Source organism: Micrasema longulum, unplaced genomic scaffold, assembly GCF_059751315.1.
Source record: "Micrasema longulum isolate JH-2025_06_02 unplaced genomic scaffold, ASM5975131v1 h1tg001416l, whole genome shotgun sequence".
Classification (NCBI taxonomy): Eukaryota; Metazoa; Arthropoda; class Insecta; order Trichoptera; family Brachycentridae; genus Micrasema; species Micrasema longulum.
The window spans coordinates 112,351-133,078 of NW_028278602.1; the positions used below are offsets into that span (position 1 = coordinate 112,351).

A 20,728-nucleotide genomic window follows, 5' to 3' on the forward strand; every position below is an offset into this window, starting at 1 on the left:
GGGAGCTGTTAAGATAAACATATTACAACAGAGATAAAAAACATTTAAGAGTAGATAATAAAGAAGTCTAGGCATGGCATGAATAGGCATTAACATTAGGCAGCTCCTCGGGGAGTTGAATCCAGCCCTTGTCTACAAAAAATTGAAAAAACTCAAAATATTGTTGATAAATAAGTATGTATACAAATTGAAAAAAAAAATTCAGGCGTTACTTAGTATGTAGGTGAAATAATTCAATTACACGAAACTCACCTGCATAAATAAAGGTTTCAGCTCTTTAACTGCACAAACGTCAACATATGAAAGAATTGAAGGGATGTGGATGTTCAAATATGGGCAGAATGGTGAATGTTACCCAGTGTGTAAAGTGGTCACTTAAGGCAGCCAATGACAGGTCATAAGCATTAGAGATGCCTAGACTTCTATGTTACCTTATCTAAAATGTTCATTATCTTTGTTGTGATATGTTAATAATTCATTAGATACAAGTAGTAGATATAAAGGACAAAATTAAATTAAAGACCAATTTTGAATTGACTCATTTATGCCAAAAAATATTTGGAAACAAGTATCTATTGTATTGAATAAACTATTCATGATGCAACACTTAAAATACGATGCTAGACAAATGTGATAATTAAGTATTTGAACATAGAATTAAGAATAGTCTAGAAGGAGCGTAGAATCATATTTGATTACATCGGACTGTGTCCGAAAATTCCCCCCCTCCTTTGCATTCATGATGTCACCGCAGAATGTTGAACTATGGGAAAAATCATCATCTTAACACAAATGTAAGGTAAAAAAATGAAATCTGTTAATTTCTCTAAAATATTTTTGTGCACGTGGAAATATTAATTGACACAACAGAGTAAATAAGTAAGGGTCAGTTAATGATAGTAATTTAAATAATGAACTTTGAACTTAAAATATAAAACAAATTTTATTTTTCATAAAACGGATATTTTTATATCATGTTAAATAATATTTGATGTTTTCACGATAATGTCTGTAAAATGTTCACCACAGAGTTGTTGAATCCGAGGTCCAATTTTCATTAGTTCTCTCATTAGATGAGCAAAGTAGGGTAAAAAAATACTACCCTGGCAACACTAACAAAATGTCCATTTTGTTTCTTCGACAATCTGACAGATGGAAAAATAATTTAATTTTTGTGTTATGCATTTGCTACTTAGACATTCATTTGCTAATTACACATGAATTGTGATACCATCCTGTTTCTTTAAGATCCTAGCAGTATTTCTACACTTTAAAAGGACACGACACGGCATAGTTGAATTCAAATCAGGAGTTGCGTACTGAGCGATGTCTACAAAGAAACTAATGGGTCAATACGTAAAACTACTCATTTATGAGTAGTTTAGTCGCCTTCTGTTTGATGCTCGTATACGATTTCTGGACTATTCTTGATTCTATGGGTTATCCATAAAACAAATAGATTCCGCGTAGATTTATAATTATTAAAAAATAATGGGTTTACTCCCCGGTTTGGTTTGGGATCGATCAAAACTCTATTTTTCTGTTTGCTACGTATTTATTTATCGGGATAGTGTTTTTTTTTTTTTATTCACCTCATTACGGCTTACTTTATATCTCGTCTTATTAGAAAATGGAAATCAAGTTGTGGCAAAACGGGGTTCGGACATCGGACCTTTGATCCGTGAGTCCGGACATGAGCCACTGGACCAAAACGTTGCTAAGACTTACCCTTTGGAAGAGGTTTACGTCTGACCAACTTACACCGAACTATTTTCGATTGGTTAGAAGGAAGATATTTCTGGAAGTAATAAGTTAGCCTGTGTATATAATACTTGAATTAAATAATAAAGAAGGTTAAGTTACAAGTAATTGATGTAGTATTTTTTAAATATTTATTTAAATGAAAAAATGTTTGCCTTAAAACCACTAAGTACTCTACAGTAAAATAATTTAAAAAACAAATCAAGATATGTGTATAAAAATATATGTCAAGAATGACAAGAGTGAGATAATTTTGTGTTTAAAGTAAAACAGAATAATAAAATAGAGTGTTGATGTATGGGAGCGAAGTATGGAATTAGAAAAATAATTATGAAAGTAGGTTAAATGCTGCCGAAGTGCAATCCTTCAGGCGAATGTGTGGTAAAACTATGTATGATAGGTGCACAAATGTCGAGATCCGTGAACAGAGTAAGGCTGAGACATGCATTATCGACATAATTGATTCTTATTGATTACCAACGCAGCACCCCTTTCTTGAGAAAGGGGTGCTGCGTTGGTTTGGACATGTGGAGCGAATGGACAGCGAAAGAACGGCTAAAAGGATCTACGATGCGAATGTTGATGAATGCAGAAGACCGAGAAAGACATGGCACGATCAAGTCCATCAAATACTTGAAGATGGACATGTCGAGAGTAGGAATAATCGGCGAGCGTGCATGAGAAGATGTATGAATGTAGTGGAAGCGAGGTCTGTATGCAAAGATAGAGTGATATGGCGTTCTATCCTCTCTACCTATCCCTACGGGGAAACGGCGTGATGGTTTGTTTGTTTGTGTTTGTTTTGAAAAATAATACAATAATAATTGGTGTGAAATAGAACCAGAACCCTGGACAAGTGTTTTCAACTCGATGGCTGCTAAATCGAGTTAGACCCACCTCTTGATAGCGGTTGGCGCGATCCTCTACTACGCTTGAGGTTCTGTGTTCGGTTCCTGCGAAGGTCCACGTGAATATGTTATGCATTTGTGTTTACACTGCAATATATCACAGTACTCGGGCTAGCACCGTAAGCGCAAGACTGATCATCTTGCCTTCACGTAATAGATGATCGGAAAACTCGCATTTGGTACGTTTAATTTTTTTTTATTCTAAAGTGTGTCTGCACATGTCGCATAATGCTCAGTTTTATAGACGCAGTGTAACTACAGTGTTCACAGGAAAATGGCTTATCTTTAGAATGTACGTGCATCTCGTGCTTTTTTACATCAGACTTCTGGGAGCATTTGTAATCACACTTGTCGCAGGCGTACGGTTTCAAACCAAAATGTATGAGCGTGTGCTTTTTCAAATCGTATTTTTGAAAGCATCTGTAATCGCATTGTTCGCAAGCGAACGGTTTCTCTCCCTTGTGGATCATCGTGTGTTTCTTTATATCGGATTTTTGCGAGGATCTGTAACTACACAGCTCACAGCCGTAAGGTTTCTGCCCAGTATGAATGAACATGTGTCGTTTAAGATGTTGATTTTGAGTGAATATGTAATTACACTCCAAACATTTGAACTCTTTAGGCGCACCACACCTCGGTAAGCGGATTACAGGTTTTGTTTCTAAATGAATTCGCGAGTGACTAGTTAGATTGCCCTTAAATGTAGCTTTGTAACTGCACTTATTACAAGCGAATGGTTTATGCCCGGAATGTACATTTAAATGGCGCTGGAATGTTTGTTTTACAGACGTAGTGTAAGGACACTTTTCGCACGCGAACTTCTTAACTTTCGCTATCTTACGCTTAGGAGATGCATTACGCGGTACTTTAACTTTCTCAATAATCGTCTGTTCCTTTTTTATATCAGTTCGAGGCAAATTTGTGTTTGAATCTTTCGTAATTATATCACCGCTCGTCCCCGGCTCGGACTTAATAAAAGTACCGTTAGAATTATTTTCTATGTCTGGGTGCAATTGAGTTTTGATCTCATTGCATTCAATTGTGATCGATTCTGACTTTACTTGAACGAAACCATGGTCTTGTAAGCCATTCGGAAGAGTATGTAATTCCGTATGGAAATGTGATTCTATATTGTCAGTTATAGAATGTTCTGGGCAATGCTGAGCTTCGCCTATATTATCATCATCGCTTCCTGGTTCTATTTTTACTTTAAATACATCAGAACATGATCTTATTTCATCGATTGATTCGCCTTCCGCTTCTGGCTCAATTTTGATGCGTACTGAAGCGTACTCCATTTAATATACTGTATCGCCTAAAAACAAAGAAATGTACATGATTTTTTATATAAATGAAACACGAGTGATACTTTAATCCACAAATTTGGAATATCCAGAGACCGGTTTCATCGCTTTCGCGACATCTTCGAGACTGGTATCTTTATCAAAAAGTTAAATGTATTAATAAAATACATAAATATATTTAACTTTTATATAAAATACATTTAACTCTTTAATAAAGATACCAGTCTCGAAGGTGTCGCGAAAGCGATGAAACCGGTCACTGGATATTCCAAATTTGTGGATTAAAGTATCACTCGTGTTTTATTTATATAATAAATTACAATGAACTTCCATCAAGAATTTTCACTTACAAATTTAAATGTTTTAAATGTACATGATTCTCAATCTTATTCTGAAAAGGGGGGGTCAGTGCTAAATGCGCTCTCGCCGTCACTAAGACTTGTGTAGATCTATTGTGACGGTTCTCGTTAATAAGTTCTCGCTCTCCAAATCCAGGCTTTTAAAGAGCCTGGCTACTGAATGCGAATGGCGAGTGTTCTCATATTGCTTAATCTCCCCCTACAAGCCCAAATCCTTAAGTATGGGGCTGCAGGTGTAACTTTCGCTGCGGTTGTAACGGCTAATTTGACTTAGTTTTCGTTCAGTATGAACCGTTTTAGTAATTAATTAAAATGCTTAATTTTATTTTTGGAATAATAAAGTGACACTAAAGTTGGAAGTTTCAATATTGTACAGCTGGCGGTTGCAGCTACGATCTGTTTTGAGACGAAATAACATGTTTTCCATTTGTTTTCCGTTCTCAAAAGCTTTTTTACCGATAGGATTATTAAACTTATATCACATATAATTGTTTTTATAATTATAGAATGAACAAAACAGGAGCGACAGCAGAAAATATTAGGGGAGGTATGAAAATCGCTATTGACATGGCTATAACTTACATTTAATAATTTAATATACAAGCAGAAGATTGTAACTGAGCGAACTAAAACAAACCTTTTATCGTGTGTTTGAAATTTAGTAAAAGTAATGATTACGGGCGAACAGTTTCGTTTTAATTAAATTATTATCATCATTAAACATCGACTAAACTGACACATCGCGAATCACCGCCATTTTGAGTATCGTCCATAGAAATACATCATAGACAATAAAAACTATATGCAATTCACTAAGTAAGTACTTTATTAAATACAAAAAACTCACCATCATACCCCCCTGTCCACATCTAATAGTGCATAGGGCACTGCAAGGTAAACTCAATGCAGAGAATATCGATATTACTTAGTGTAATAACAATACATGTTCCAGATGGATTTGTAGACGGTACCAGCTGTTTCATGTACCAATGAGTTAAACTTTTTCAGTGTACAATACTAAATTTAAAGACATGTCTAGACAAACATCACTCCGTCCGATTTAAATGGACTCTTAAAATGCATTACGTAACTTGGTGGACACTACAATAATATGTATGTACATCTCCCTTCCTCTTATTATACTCTCTACATGCATCCCTGTCCTAATCTGCCCATTTACAGTTCATTTAAAAAATATATAAAAAAACATTTTTATATGAACATATTACAACAGAGATGAAGAACATTTAAGAGAAGGTAATATAGAAGTCTAGGCATCTACGGGGCTTATGACCTGTCAATGGCTGGTTTAAGTGGCCGCTTTACACACTGTGTTACATTCACCATTCTGCCCATATTTAAACATCTGTATTCTTTCAATTCTTTCATCTGTTGATGTTTGTGAAGTTAAAAACATCAACTCAACGAATATGGATGTTCAAATATGGGCACAATGATGAATGTTACACAGTGTGTAAAGTGGCCACATAAACCGGCTATTGACAGGTCATAAGCCCTGTAGATGCCTAGACGTCTATATTACCTTCTCTTTAATGTTCTTTATCTCTGTTGTAACATGTTGACATGAACAGCTCCCCAGGGAGTTGAATCCAGTCCTTGTCTACAAAAATTTGGACGAACTCAAAATATTGTTGATTTTTATATGTATGAACTATATTTGAGATGTGTTAAGAAAATAACGGGAATTTTTAATTTTACTGGTTTGGAGTCCAATTGTCAATTTTTTTGTTTTATTATGTTGGTATACATGCCCCTGAAGTATGCTAAATTTTTTAGCTGTATTCATTGTTCACTTTGTCTGTAGCAGCCGCTAAGGTTAGACGTGTTCAGCGTGCTCGGTGATTTTCGTCTTGGCGATCCAGAACGCCTCCACTGGGACGATTGAGCCATAGTTTCGACGTCATATCCGTAAACCCATGTTTCGTCACCTGCTATAACACGTTTCAGAAATTCTGCATCTTCGTTGACTTCATTTAGTGACACCTGAGCAACTTCCTTTGCCGCTGTTTTTGTTCAAAATTTTAAAAATTTGGAACAAATTTTGCTGCCACGCGTTTCATACCCAAAACATTCCAAAAAAATTCACGGCACGAGTCAAACGATATGCCAACATCATCAGTGATTTCTTTGATTGTGATTCGGCGATCGTTCATAACCATTTCATTCACTTTTTCACGTTTTCATTGGTTGTTGATGTGCTGGGGCGTCCGGGCCATTCGTCATTTTCAGCGTCTTCACGGCCATCTTGGAAACGCTTATACCACTCGTAGACTCTTGTTTTACTCATAGCAGATTCACCATAGGCCTTTGTTAACATTTCACACACTTTGTTACTGTTTATTTCAATTTTTACACAAATTTTGACACAAATTCTTTAATTCATTTTTTTAACAAACGAAAATTACCGAGCACACCGAACACGTCTAACCTTAGCGGCTGCCACAGACAAAGTAAACAATAAATACGGCTGAAAATTTTAGTATACTTCAGGGGCATGTATACCAACATAACAACTCTACAAACCCACAAAATTTTAAAATTTCCAGTATTTTCTAAACACACCTCGCACGAATTATATTTTCATTGCTAACTTTGTACAATTTGTGGAAATCTGTTATTGGTTCTGGGTTCATTAAATATATATCTGTTGTTTACTATAAATATGTGCGTAGAACTGTTAGTTTCCCAAATAAAATAAATAAATACTGTCAATTTGTACCACTGAAGACAGCATTTGTAATCCCTGTACGGAAGGCTGTCAATGACAAACTTTCAGCTACCTTTTACTACTACTGGGGGTTCGCGATAAAGTCTTTCGGCAGCAGATTTTGCAACACTGCGACTCGAATAATTTATGAGACAAGAAAATAATATTTCCAAGCGGATACTCCTTCAGAATAAATATATTTCAACTATAACAAGTATTTACAGCAAATAACAGTGTAGAAAATAAATAACAAAAATAAACATTATAAATTCAAAACAAACTATTTTAAAATTGCACTAATTATTTCTAATATTAGAATTAGACATTGAACATCTTCTAATCATCATCAATCCCTCTGCTACCACCGAGAGTTTGCTTAAAGAGGCCACGGTGCAATCTAAATCTGTTGCAACAGAGAGGGAAAACATTTTTGAGAAGGGAATATGGAAGTCTAGGCGTTTACAGGTTGCAACAAATTGAGATCTGATCTCTAGGGAGGAAGTCCAGCCAGTTTGCAAACATTCAGACATACTCGAAACATTGTTGAGTCTATTGTCAGCTAACAAGAAAGTTCAGTATTTAAAAAATATATATATCGTTACCGCATTTTATCGCTAAGCCGGCTTCACTTTAAAGGTAGGAAAAGTAGATCTACTCGATTACTTCATTGGGAAAGGGACAAGACCACAGGTTTAAAGTGACAATATGAAGAGATAGTTCGGCCGTCTAAACACCATGTGTTCCTTCGCCCGGGTCATCCCTAATCACCCCCTGTCGTGAACAATAATTGCTGCCCCTCAGTCTGTAAAGTCAGTGCTGTCAACCCGTGCAACCAACGATATTGTGTTTATTTAATTTCCTGGTGCTTGTACTGTGTGTAATGTATGAACTAAAGCAATGAATATCTTTGAAATATAACCAGACGTATTATAGCACCTAATAGACTAAAGTGTAAATATGCGGGCAGGAAAATTGTAAAAACTGTCTGTTTTGTTAAAGAAACGTATAAGGATTTGATGAAAACTAACCCCAGAGGACATTGGAACGAAACGAGATAATCAAAATTCAATGCCCCTTAAGCAAATTAGACACTTCAATTCAAAATCCGATTTTTACTAAAATTTCTTATAAATCCAAATAACTTTTAAACAACTGAATATCGCGGAACATCAGGTCTTCCATTGCTCTGCTACCGATGATACACCCTTCCAGTTACAGGCTGAAAAATCTCATTCAGTGAAACAGACATAGAATTATAATAGTCCAGAAACCACATCAAACTGAAGCTGACTTACAAATGAGTAGTTTTAAATTTTGGCCATTAATTACTCTGCAGACGTCGCTTAGTACGCAACTGCCGATTTAAATTCAATTGCGCTGTGTTGTGTCGTTTTCAAGTGGCAAAATATTGCTGGGATTAAAGGGGAATATGGTGGGATCACACTTCATGTGTAAGTAGCCAATTCACAAATAATAATATTTAAGAATTCGATTATTTTGCCGTCTGTCATATTGATAAATAAAACAAGGCGGACATTTTGTTAGTATTTCCAGGGTAGTCAATTTTTTTACCCGGCTTTCTATTAATAAACTTTGGTATAATATTAAACGGTATTAATTTAATTAGTTACTAAATGATTATTTAAGGTTTTTTTTACGTTTGCCTAATGAAAGTACTTCTTTTTTTTATAGTCCAGGAAGTAAAATATTTTTTGTGTTATGATAATATATTGTTCGTGGTCTGGTAACATTACGCGGCCACTTCACGCATGCGCGCAGGCGGGATGTCAGACTTTTGGGCACAGTGCGATGAATGCAAACATGATTATACGCACCTTCTGGTATATTATAATTCTACGCTACGAAGTACGGAATCAGTTGAACACTTTTTAAGTAAAGTCGACTTGTGCATCCTGTGGCCTCTTACGTCTGGCCGTCTCGCCCTTCGGAGTCGCCTCTTGTTCCCGTCTGCGTCCCTACCACCTAACGTAGAGCCGGTACTGATCGGTGACGGCGACCCTCTTGATGGTCTCGTAGCCGAGGATGATGCTGAAGGAGAAGCTGGCGGATTGGACCAGACGGGCGGTCAGGCCTTTGGTCACGAGCCCGTGCAGACCCTCCTCTCTCCACAGGGATCGAAAGGCAGACCTCATTGAATCTAGCCTCTGCACCTGAAAAACCACATAATATTTAATATATTACAACAGAGATGAAGAAAATTTTAGGGGATATGGGCACGCACTCACTCAAGGAACAGCTCGACGTTGACACGATCGAAACTCAACAGAATCTCCGCGTCCCGTGTCAGCTTCGGTTCAGTTAGCTTTTTGCTCTCTCTCTCTAATTTAATCATTATTTGTATAATCTTGTATTCATCAGATTATCTATTAAATCTTAGAACAATGTAAGTGAATCATCTACAGGACTTATGACCATTGAATTATTTCACCTACACACTAGGCAATGCCTGAAAAATTTATTTTTCAACCAGCCAATGACAGGTCATAAGCCCTGTAGATGCCTAGACTTCCATATTACCTACTCTAAAGTGTTCTTCATCTCTGTTGTAATACGTTAATATATTTAATATTTCGCCTACTTTAATTAAATCAAACATTATGTCAAGTATAGGTAAAAACAATGTTTAAATTAGTCACTCATTTGCTACTTTATTATTGTATTGATGAAATTACCTTTCTACATTTGTTTATACTATAAATATGGCTGTGCCTTTTTAATTTCTTTATTTCATGTATTATTCTTTCAGATATTGTTCCAGACGCGTAGTATAAAATACGTAGCTGTATAAAATATAATCAAATAACTAGCTAGAATCCCCGGTATATGTACGACTGAGCGCTAGGCCCCCAATAAAGATAAATTATTCACTTTCGAGCCTGGCCTCAGTATTACCGGGGCAAAATACAGCCATAGAATATCTTAAATAATGTTAAAAATAAAATTGTAATCATCATGTTGCGCGCGTCGCGGCTGCCGACGAAATAGCCCGTATGGGCGCCCGTATTTGCGCCACCTGCGGCCGGCGGCATGTAGCGAGTGCGGGGGGGTGAGCTACCCCCACCACTCCCAGGCAGCCGGAGCGGGTGGGACGGCTGACTCACGAGGCCCGACGTGCATGGCATTATAAGACGTGATTTTGTATCATTAAATCAGTTGAGTTCCTAACTCTGAACAGTTCAGACGTGTTTCATTCAGTTCTCCGCCCTATTCATTTTTTACATTTTTACTTTTTTTAAAAAATTTTTTTCTTGCACCACAACAGGCCAGGAGGCCTAATTACAGCGATGAATTACATCACAGAGCACCCAGGCTTGAGAAAAATCACATTTTAATTTTTGTGTTCTCACCGGGAATCGAACCCGGAACCTTCCGTGTGTGAGTCAAGCATCTTGACCACTGCACTACGGAGGCCGCCGATTCGCCCTCCTGCACTCCGCGCTTCGCTCCGCTCTGCCGGCTGACTGCCTTCGCCTCTCTACGCCACTCGGACCGGGTGGAAAGTCCTTTTCAGGGCTGTTGAGGTGGACTTGCGGTCGGCGCAGCTGTGCCCCTACCTTCCGACTTTGTCTTTGACTCTGTCTGGGAGGGCGGCTTCTCGTTTGCGCCGGGAAGCCTGACTGCGGCAGACGCGGGTGACGAACCAGCGCACACGCGTGGTGACGCGTACGTTACAGATATGAAATTACACTTTGTAAAAAGTAAACTTCTATCGTATCTTTTTAAACATGTTCCTTATAACTTTATTATAACTGCTACCCATTACTGATTATAAACTTTATTATTTACTATAAAGGAAAGTTTGTATTGTAAAAGCCCCATAAAAAAATATTTTTAAATAATTTACCTGCAGACGAGCCCTCACTATGTCCAGGGGATTGGTGAGGATGGTCGTGGTGAAGCCCCCAAGCGTACCAGCCACGCACTGGATCAGCAGGTGGGACACGTAAGCTGGACACACGCTGAACATGTAATCTGCAATGTCACCGTGGCAAAATTAGCGCCCTCGGCGAGCCACATATTAACATCACATAAATAACAACAAATTGATAGCTGGGTCTTGATTATGATGGGAAGATAAAGACGTCATACCTTCACCTTGACGGCATAGTTGAAGATAAATTTCCTCTGGCGATTATAAAGATATACAACCGAGCCCCCCCCCTACACTGGCTACGTTTTCCACAGAGGGTCGAATACAAACTCTGTTGGCTTATGTATAAGTCACTGCACAACTCGGCTCCGGAATATCTAAGGGAACTATGCATTCCAGATGAACTAGCTGACAGGCGTCTCACGCTTAGATCAGCTACGTCTACGGCGAGAGGAAAAGTTATTATACCTCTACGCAAACAGCGCACTAAATTTGGTGAACGCGCATTTGCGGTCGCAGGCCCTATGGCATGGAATGCTCTCCCAGCAGAGGTGCGAGGCTGTGAAAGCGAAGTGATGTTTCGGAAAAAACTTAAAACCCACTTGTTCTCTAAATCATTTGAATAAATCCGTAGCACGTGACAACAAAATAAATTATTTTAATTAAATTACAAATTTAAAAGCTTCAATCAAATTAACTTAACAATAGAATCACCATGTAAAGCGCCCTTGAGGTATTTAATTACGAAAATGGCGCTTCATAAGTTATCCATAATTATTATTATTATTATTCAAGTTTTGGGTAGGTACATCGATATGAAACAAAGGGAAGCGTATGTCACAGTACACATATCTACGTTCTAAAATGACATAGCTTCAGAATGACGTCATAGTTGAAGATAAAACTCCCGACCGACTACAAAGGTACACTACTGATACCCCCACCACCAAGTTTTGATGTAAGTACATCAGTTTATACCAACGGGTCTAGAACCCCTCGATACGTTTATCTACGCATTAATAGCGTCAAAAATTATGTTCGACCGAGCAATTTTTCCTTTCATTTTGATTTATTTAAATTTTTAATCGTTTTGAGGTTTGCACTTTTTTTCTTAAAAGCCTATTAAAAATATAAAAGAGAAATAAGTAAATTTTGAAGTCAAATTAAATTTCGTTTTTCAAACATTCTTTGATATGTACTTTTAAGAAAACGCTAGGTAGGGTTTGTGGAAGGGATGTTAATATGAAAAATTAAAGATTTTCTTCAAAATTCTTTTTTTAAGAATTTTGAGGTCGGCACCAGAAACTCCGTGTATATGAATTTTACCTTACCTTGGTAGGTGTGGTAGAATGCCCACCAGAGGGCAGAGTTGGGTACGTACGCTGCCAGCGAAGCGAGGTAGCCTCGGTAGTAACCCCTCAACCCGTCGTGTTTGTATATGGACTGGGCTATGTCCAACGTTAGCCTGATTCTGGATCTGCCCGGACTCAAGTCTATACCTGCGATACAAACAAACAGTACAAGTTGTGTAGACACAGATGTGGATGTGGGAACAGTTGTGTAAACGCAGATATGGGAACAGTCGTGTAGACACAGATATGGATATGGGAACAGTTGTGTAGACACAGATATGGATATGGGAAAAGTTGTGTATGCACAGATATGGATGTGGGAGTAGTCGGGTAGACACAGATATTGGAACAGTTGTGTAGACACAGATATGGATATGGGAAAAGTTGTGTATGCACAGATATGGATGTGGGATTAGTCGGGTAGACACAGATATTGGAACAGTTGTGTATGCACAGATATGGATATGGGAACAGTTGTGTAGACACAGATATGGATATGGGAAAAGTCATGTATGCACAGATATGGATGTGGGATTAGTCGTGTAGACACAGATATTGGAACAGTTGTGTATACACAGATATGGATATGGGAACAGTTGTGTAGACACAGATATGGATAGGGGAAAAGTTGTGTATGCACAGATATGGATATGGGAACAGTTGTGTAGACACAGATATGGATGTGGGATTAGACGAGTAGACACAGATATGGGAACAGTCGATTAGACACAGATATGGGAACAGTCGTGTAGACACAGATATGGGAATAGTCGTGTAGACACAGATATGGGAACAGTCGTGTAGACACAGGTATGGGAATAGTCGTGTAGACACAGATATGGGAACAGTCGTGTAGACACAGGTATGGGAACAGTCGTGTAGACACAGATATGGGAACAGTCGTGTAGACACAGATATGGGAACAGTCGTGTAGACACAGATATGGGAACAGTCGTGTAGACACAGATTTTGGAACAATGCACAGATATGGAAATAAGGACAGTTGTGGAGACACAGATAAAGGAACAGCTGTGTAGACACAGATATACAGACACAGGTGTATATACACCTATGAACAAAAAGAAATTAGAACTTACCTGCTATCCCTAACTATAAGTTTACCTTTCTCAATTTCTTAGAAATTATTTTATTATTTTACAATTGCTTCTGTGTATTGTTTAGGACTGTATACATTTAAAGTTATAACTTTTTTAAAAGCTACATCGATCTTTTATAAGCTACGTCTAAAGAAACATCGCTACAAAAGTATGGAGAGTTCGGGTCAAATGTCTAACGCGATAAAATTGCAGTCACAGGAAAATATTTAGAATCGTAAAATTTCTCGAATCTTAAATCAAAAAAATAAAATTGCCAATTCGCTCTCCAGGCATACATCGTACATTCTAGAGACTATTTGTTGCAAATCGTCTTTGCTGCTTGCTAACAGAACTGCATCATCAACATACAACAAGCAGCTTACTGAAAAATTATCCATATTTGCTCCAATACCCATACATTCTATCTCTTCCATACAGTTGTCCATGTATAGATTAAACAACCATGGTGACATTACACATCCCTGTTTCATGCCTTTTGAGATGGCAAACCAAGATGTGAATCCCCCATTAACTCTTACACACGCTGAACTCATAGAGAGACGATACTGCACGTATGAGTTTATTGTTTACTCCATACTTTTCCAACACACCCCACAATTTTATTCCATCTACTTCATCATACGCTTTTTGCAAATCAACAAATGCGCAGAATAGTTTCTGACTTTTTTCCAAATGTTTACAATTGATAATAATATCATTTCATAGAACAAAACAACCGACTTCCTTCGAGTACCTAATAGAAAACTCCGAAATTAATGTAGTTAAGTCCATCAGAGATTTAGGAGATGTTTTGGACTGTAAACTGACAAACAACGAGCATATTAATACAGTCAATAAATCACTGAAATTACTTGGCTTCATTAACAGAATATCCTCTGATTTTACTCATGTCCGTACAATCAAAACTTTTTATTGCTCGACTGTTCGCCCTCTTCTAGAATATGCCTCCTAGAATAGTAGTCTGGTCTCCATTCTATGCGAATCCCATAAGTCACATTGAATCAGTCCAACATCGCTCGCTTCAAAAAGTAGCGTGGATGCTTGGACTAGAGAGAGGTAATTATTCTTATGCTGATATGGTCAATGTTCAATATTTCTATTCTACAAAAACGTATGCATTACAAGTAAAATACCATATTCCGACTCGTAGGTTGAGAAACAACAAAGAACTGAACAAACTATGGCCTAAGTTCTCCGATGACCTCCAAAGATCTGGACTTTTTTGGTTTAAGTTTACAACAATTTAAACGAACACTAAATAAATAGTCCAGATCTTGTCTCGATGTCCCTTATGTTTGTCAATGCTTTTTTTCTTTTTTTAAAAATGTTTTCAACTATTCTTTTATTGTAATATTAAAACCCTATAAATTGTATAGATGGACCATGTCCGTTAATAAATAAATAAATAAATCAAGGTAGCGAGTCGGAAGTAATAATGCAGATAATACGATGCACCGAGTCAAAAAGACCAAACTGTCTTGTTGAATTGCTAAAGCTCTCACTGCAGAAATTCTTTACCTTTTTACCGCGTGTCCGAACGCATGCGACTCACCTAAAGGATTGAGTCCTTTGCCTCCGTCGTGAGTGACGAGCCCCAGCACCATGACGTGTTGACTCAGAACGTCGAAGGGGACGATGATGGTCTGAGAGACCAGAGACGCACAGCCGCCAGCTACGAGAGCCTGAAAAGAGTTTTTATTTTAAAATAAAATAAATATGAACAATGTTTGAGTATGTCCAAATGTTTCCATACAGACTGGATTTTCTCTCTAGGGAGCTAGATCACAACACGTCTTGCAGCTACAGAGCGCAAAGATAAAAAGGGCAAAAGGACAGTTAAAATTCTAGACCCTATTGATGAATTTCAAGTATGAAATAATTTGTAGTACCCTCAGCCTGTAATTGGTGTCCCTCCCGCCCAGCAGGTGGCGCACGCCCTCGTACGTGGAGATGTAGAACACGCTGGACACGACCTGCGGCGAGGAGGCCCAGAAGCCGCGGTAGAGGCCCAGCACGCCCTCGCTGCGGCGGATCTTGCTCGCGGCGTCCAGCAGGCCCGAGTAGGCGGAGCGGCGGTGCTGGACTTGCAGCTGCGTCTTGATCAGCGTGAGGGGGTACAGCAGGCAGCGCACTGGGAACGGAGGAAAGACACGTCAATTTAACAAATCTCATAACATTCAATGTTCCTGAATCATATTAACAATATAACGTTATTTTATATTCAAAAATCTAGTACTTATTAATATATTCACTTGCTCGGCAATTAATTTAGCTCTATTGATATATGAGGACCGGCCATACAAAAATTGCGCGTGAACAAAATAAATATCTTGTAAAACATAAAATTTACAACTGTTACAATTATTTTTATATTTCTTCAAGACCGTCGAAATAAATCCGACCTTCTAGTCCTATTTAAAATTCTCAACTCACTCTTTGATGCGCCTGAACTACTGAGCTCGATAAAATTAAATATCTCACCTAGAAACCTCAGACAAAACTTACTCTTTCATACCGATAACCATAGAACTAACTATGGTTTTCATTCCCCTATGCCCAGAATTCTCAGGTCTGCCAACAAACATACCAGTCTTGATATCTTACAGAAAACGAGTTGTCTTCTTTCAAACGATCACTGAATCAAATGCAATTATAAACACCTCTCTCCCGCTTCCACTCCCACTGAGTCTCCTATATACCATTGTGTCTTTCTACTTTCCTTTATAATAATTTTCTATGTATAAATATGTCCTTAAAAATTCCCATTGGGCGTATATCAGGGGCGAATGCTCCTTATAATCGATTACATGCAGCTTACCATATTTTTTTGACATCGTAAGTAATGTTTTATAATACTGTAGTATTATTAGGAAAAAACACATCACCAAAAAAATATATTACTTTTCTTGGGTAGGTACATTTATATCATATTCCTTTACTCCATACAGCGACCAGTTGCGCCTCTATTGGCCAAAATTATTACTACTGGATTACACGAGATTACTCTGCTCACTTTAAAATCACTAATTCAAATGCGTCTTTAACCTAAAACTTTAGAATCTCGTTCGAAAAATTACACTTGCGATTACAGCTAAATCTTACAGCTTTCATTAATGCAATTTAGTCTTTCAATACTTTTTCATAAGGGCTAGTATTCTTTAAAATACATCAATTTGACTTACGACAGTCTAAGGGAGGTGATAATATGCGCACTCATTATGTGTGAGAAAGAGATAACGAATATATTGTGTATGCCTTAACAGGGAAGCTACAATAATCAGTAAGTAATAATAATACTTATGTTTCGGTGGTTTGAAAGTAAATTTGCTTTAAAATAAATTAATATTTTGATATTTTAATCTAAACGAATTGATATTTTAATCCATAATATAGTATAAATCCTTTAGTGCGTTTTAAAAAACAAAGATTCGCTAATTGTTTTTGAATTGTAATTTGTTTTTGTGCATACGATGACAGTTGAATATTGTAGGTTATTCTTCAGTATCTATTTAAACTTTTAAAATTTAGTTGTGATAAAAACATTACTAGTGTATAGTGTTAAGAATAAATATACATGAAGAATTATAAATATGCATAACTTATGTCGTTTTGTGAATAATAATGTGATATAAAAGTCGATGAAACAATGATTCTTAAAACGTAATTTATGTTTTGTTTGGTGAACTATCGTACTCGGTAAGGAATACTTTTAAATTATTTAATTATTATCATTTATTAAGAAATAGTGTTTTATTTCGAGACAAGTTATAATAGTCTGACTTAACCAAAGATGCACCGGTACGCTAATGAATTATCTAGTTTATTAATTACTTTTTCGACGCCCAGGCCAAAACGCGAAATAGCTGCGCGGATGGGTCGTTGCTTTCTAATGAAGCAGGCGGGGTTCGAGTCCATAGGGGTTCCATTTTTTTTTTGCAATTATGTTTTTTTAAATTGTATTTTTAAATCAAATGTTTGTGCTACATTAGAAAATATTTTTACTGAAACTATTAGCCGCTGGAGCCATTTGTTAGGAATTATTTATTAAATATAAAATAGACTAGTTTTTTATATGCCATACTACCGCTATGGACATTTTATCAGAATTTTCATAGCTTACCAATTTAAAACTCACCGCTCGCCACTGGCGTATACATATAAAAATAAATTTAATTAAATTATTGTTAGATAATTTATACAGCGCTATTTTCCTGAAAATCACCTCAAAGGCGTTGTACAATAAATACATATCCCAGCACGTCTTGCAGCTACAGAGCGCATGGACGGTTGGGATTCTAGTTCATCGTTTCCAATAGGGAAATATCACATACTACAAATACCGATAAACATATGTGAAACGGAGAAAAAAATTGTATTTTCAAAATCAAAATGGATATTGTCGAGAAATGTTTTCATACATAACTTTAAAAAAGCAATTATTAATAAATATGTCGTGACAAAAACGCGACATGTTTGGCCTTGATAATTGTGACATCAAGATTCGTGACGATATTCTTTTTAAATTTAAACAAAGTTCGAAATTTACACGAATCGTAATGTATTAGGGGCGTGACCAATGCAATGAACCGTTTTTGCCGTAATTATAAATTTAAAAATATTTTTTATGCTAATAATTTGACCAGTACGCCCGTTACCACGCAAATGAATAGATGTGTGCGGGGAGAGCGCCGCCATATATATATTTTTTGTTTGAAGGTATTGTGCCAGATAACTAATTTATTTATTTATTTATTTATTCACACTCTTTATCAAAATACAATTCCATGTTCACTTTGCCCAGCTAACAAGGGTACATACCCCATTCCAAGCTAGGCAATTACATTTTAATATATTATAATAGTTAACAAATTAATATGAAGCACAGACAAACAAAATATAAACTTATTCGGATACACATTTTGATTCATATACATACAGACATACACATATATACAGACATATATATATAAATATACACGTATATACACATGTACATACACACATACGTACATACACCCATGCGCATACACATACATACATTCATAAAAACATAGACAATTTATTTATGCAAAACTTCATGGTTGTCATCTATAAATATATATATTTTTTAATTATTCCTTATTTTTTATATTTTATTTTTGACTTTTTTTAAATTTTTTATTCAATTTATTAAATACAATATTTTGAGTTTGTCCAAATTTTTGTACACAAGGACTGGGGAGAGTTTGAGTTTGAGTTTGAGTTTGTCCAAATTTTTGTACACAAGACTGGGGACCCTGGGGAGCTGTTTACATTAACATATTACAACAGAGATGAAGAACATTTAAGAGAAGGTAATATAGAAGTCTAGGCAGCTACAGGGCTTATGACCTGTCAATGGCTGGTTTAAGTGGCCACTTTACACACTGTGTAACATTCACGATTCTGCCTATATTTGAACATCTATATTCCTTTAATTCTTCCATCTGTTGATGTCACAAAATTTTGTATTAAAAATATCTAAATGGGGACAAAGTAAATTAAATTTGGAGCAGCTACGATAAATAAAAGAGTTTTAAACATGATTTTTTTTTGGGCAATGAATTATAAAAAAAAATTAACATGTCGTGTTGACTTTACGGGACAATTGATTGAAATACGCTCCGAGAGATATGGACTATCGATAAAATTGTTTAAAATTTTGAAGAGGAAAGACAGATCAGAGCAAATCGGACATTTTTCATTCCATTTCATTTCGTTTTTTTGCACCACAACAGGCCAGGAGGCCCAATTACAGTGGTGAATTATATTACAGAACAACCAGGCTTGAGAAAAATCACATTTTAATTTTTGTGTTCTCACCGGGAATCGAACCCGGAACCTTCCGTGCGTGAGTCAAGCGTCTTGACCACTACACCACGGAGGCCGACATTATATGATGCAATACATTTATAAACTAAAATAAATAAAAGATCCAATGTTCGAACCCCCCTCTACCACAACTTGATTCCCATTTCCTAATAGTAAGTTATTTTAAACTCGTTGAAAATTGAAATATTTGGGTAAACGTAAATATTTCTTTTAAAAAAAAACTTGTCAGGAATCGAATCCGAGACATCCTGCTTGGTAGGCAAACGCACTGACCAATACGACACAAGGCCGATTATTAGATAAATTAAATTGTTAGTAGATCAAAAAAATTACCTGAAAAACTGCTCAGAACAGAAAGAGGAAAAAACTTAGTTTTATCCATCATCTCCCATTCTATGGTGGTGATCAATATAGGGGGACGATTATCCGACATTTTGTTATTTTTATTAAAATAACCACTTATTTAAATTGCAAACACTTAAAAAATATCACATGGACCGGTTAACACCAGCGAATAACATATAAATAACATAATTTAGACAAAAAACACAATCAAACCACTTCAAATAACGATTAAAAACAATAATTACGCAAAACTCGCGTAGGTACTTTTGTAGTCAAAAATTAAAAATTCGAAAAAATTCAAATTTCATTTTAGCGCTTTTGAAAATGGCGGCGGGCGCGCGGAAAATATGTAGGTTATATTTTCTTTAAATGACGTAATAATGCGGGAGTTATCCGAAGTATTTAAAACGTCGCTTTTAAATATTCGTTGCGAGGGCTTTTCTGACATAATCTTCGTTCCGTGTTTGACGAATTTGGGAAAATGGTGGGCTCGTTGACAAGTCTGAAAATTGCACAGCGTAACCTGAAAAAATCAAAGAAATAATTATCAAATGATCAATGTGAATAATAAAAAAAGCGATTGATCATGTGTTTTATTAATAGCAAACGTTTCGTCGTGCAGAAGTGAAAGGTTATTCAATTTTTAAAATACATTGAAAATATATTCATTTGACGTTGTTCAGTTGTCAAATGATGCAATTATATATTTTGTTGTAAAATTCCTAAAAATGGTTTAATTACACGTGGTTTCGATTTTGTTGACAGCGTTTTTTTTAGTTTGTTACATATTTTTGTGTTAAGGGCACGACCTCGAAGTAGATTAAAATCAAGGTTGATATTCTTACCGTCGATAAGCGTATTTCTGAATGGAATATGTCTGGCGGGTGTTTACGTTAGCTCGCTCGCATAATCGTATGCAAATTAATGCGATTTTAGAGGATCGACACAGCCTCTTGTCAATATTATGTATAATTACGATGATATATTCACTCGCACTTGGTACAGACGGTCAGCTGATTAGCAACATTGTAAAATAATTTATTGAAGCGATTATAGAGATATGACACATCTGTATCTGCGGTGTGAAGATAGCTGCAAATGATAACAAAAT

At 36.5% G+C, this 20,728-nt stretch overlaps 2 protein-coding genes across 2 annotated transcripts; both read right to left on the reverse strand.

Annotated features, from left to right (window-relative positions):
* Positions 1-1,854: 1,854 nt before the first annotated feature.
* Positions 1,855-5,116, reverse strand: LOC148275458 (uncharacterized). Its single transcript, XM_088235689.1, has 2 exons — positions 4,970-5,116; positions 1,855-3,984 (listed from the first exon to the last, which is right to left on the reverse strand). The coding sequence occupies exon 2, from the start codon at positions 3,965-3,967 to the stop codon at positions 2,855-2,857; it is 1,113 nt and encodes a 370-aa protein (XP_088091815.1). The 5' UTR covers positions 3,968-3,984; positions 4,970-5,116; the 3' UTR covers positions 1,855-2,854.
* A 2,124-nt stretch (positions 5,117-7,240) lies between these two features.
* On the reverse strand, positions 7,241-20,728 carry LOC148275459 (solute carrier family 25 member 44). The gene is made up of 7 exons (XM_088235692.1): positions 20,463-20,728; positions 19,606-20,140; positions 15,312-15,553; positions 14,975-15,104; positions 12,284-12,451; positions 10,926-11,053; positions 7,241-9,231 (listed from the first exon to the last, which is right to left on the reverse strand). Exons 2-7 carry the CDS (start codon positions 19,703-19,705, stop codon positions 9,037-9,039), a joined length of 963 nt encoding a protein of 320 aa, XP_088091818.1. The 5' UTR covers positions 19,706-20,140; positions 20,463-20,728; the 3' UTR covers positions 7,241-9,036.

What these genes read in the sequence shown, in the direction of transcription:
- LOC148275458 (XM_088235689.1), bottom strand. Translation starts at nt 3,967, where the DNA reads ATGGAGTACGCTTCAGTACGCATCAAAATTGAGCCAGAAGCGGAAGGC.
- LOC148275459 (XM_088235692.1), bottom strand. Translation starts at nt 19,705, where the DNA reads ATGTCGGATAATCGTCCCCCTATATTGATCACCACCATAGAATGGGAG. An exon ending in TGTTCTGAGCAGTTTTTCAG is followed by an intron (nt 15,554 to 19,605) that starts GTAATTTTTTTG and finishes CTCCGTTCCCAG; the next exon opens with TGCGCTGCCTGCTGTACCCC. An exon ending in ATTCTACCACACCTACCAAG is followed by an intron (nt 11,054 to 12,283) that starts GTAAGGTAAAAT and finishes GTGACATTGCAG; the next exon opens with ATTACATGTTCAGCGTGTGT.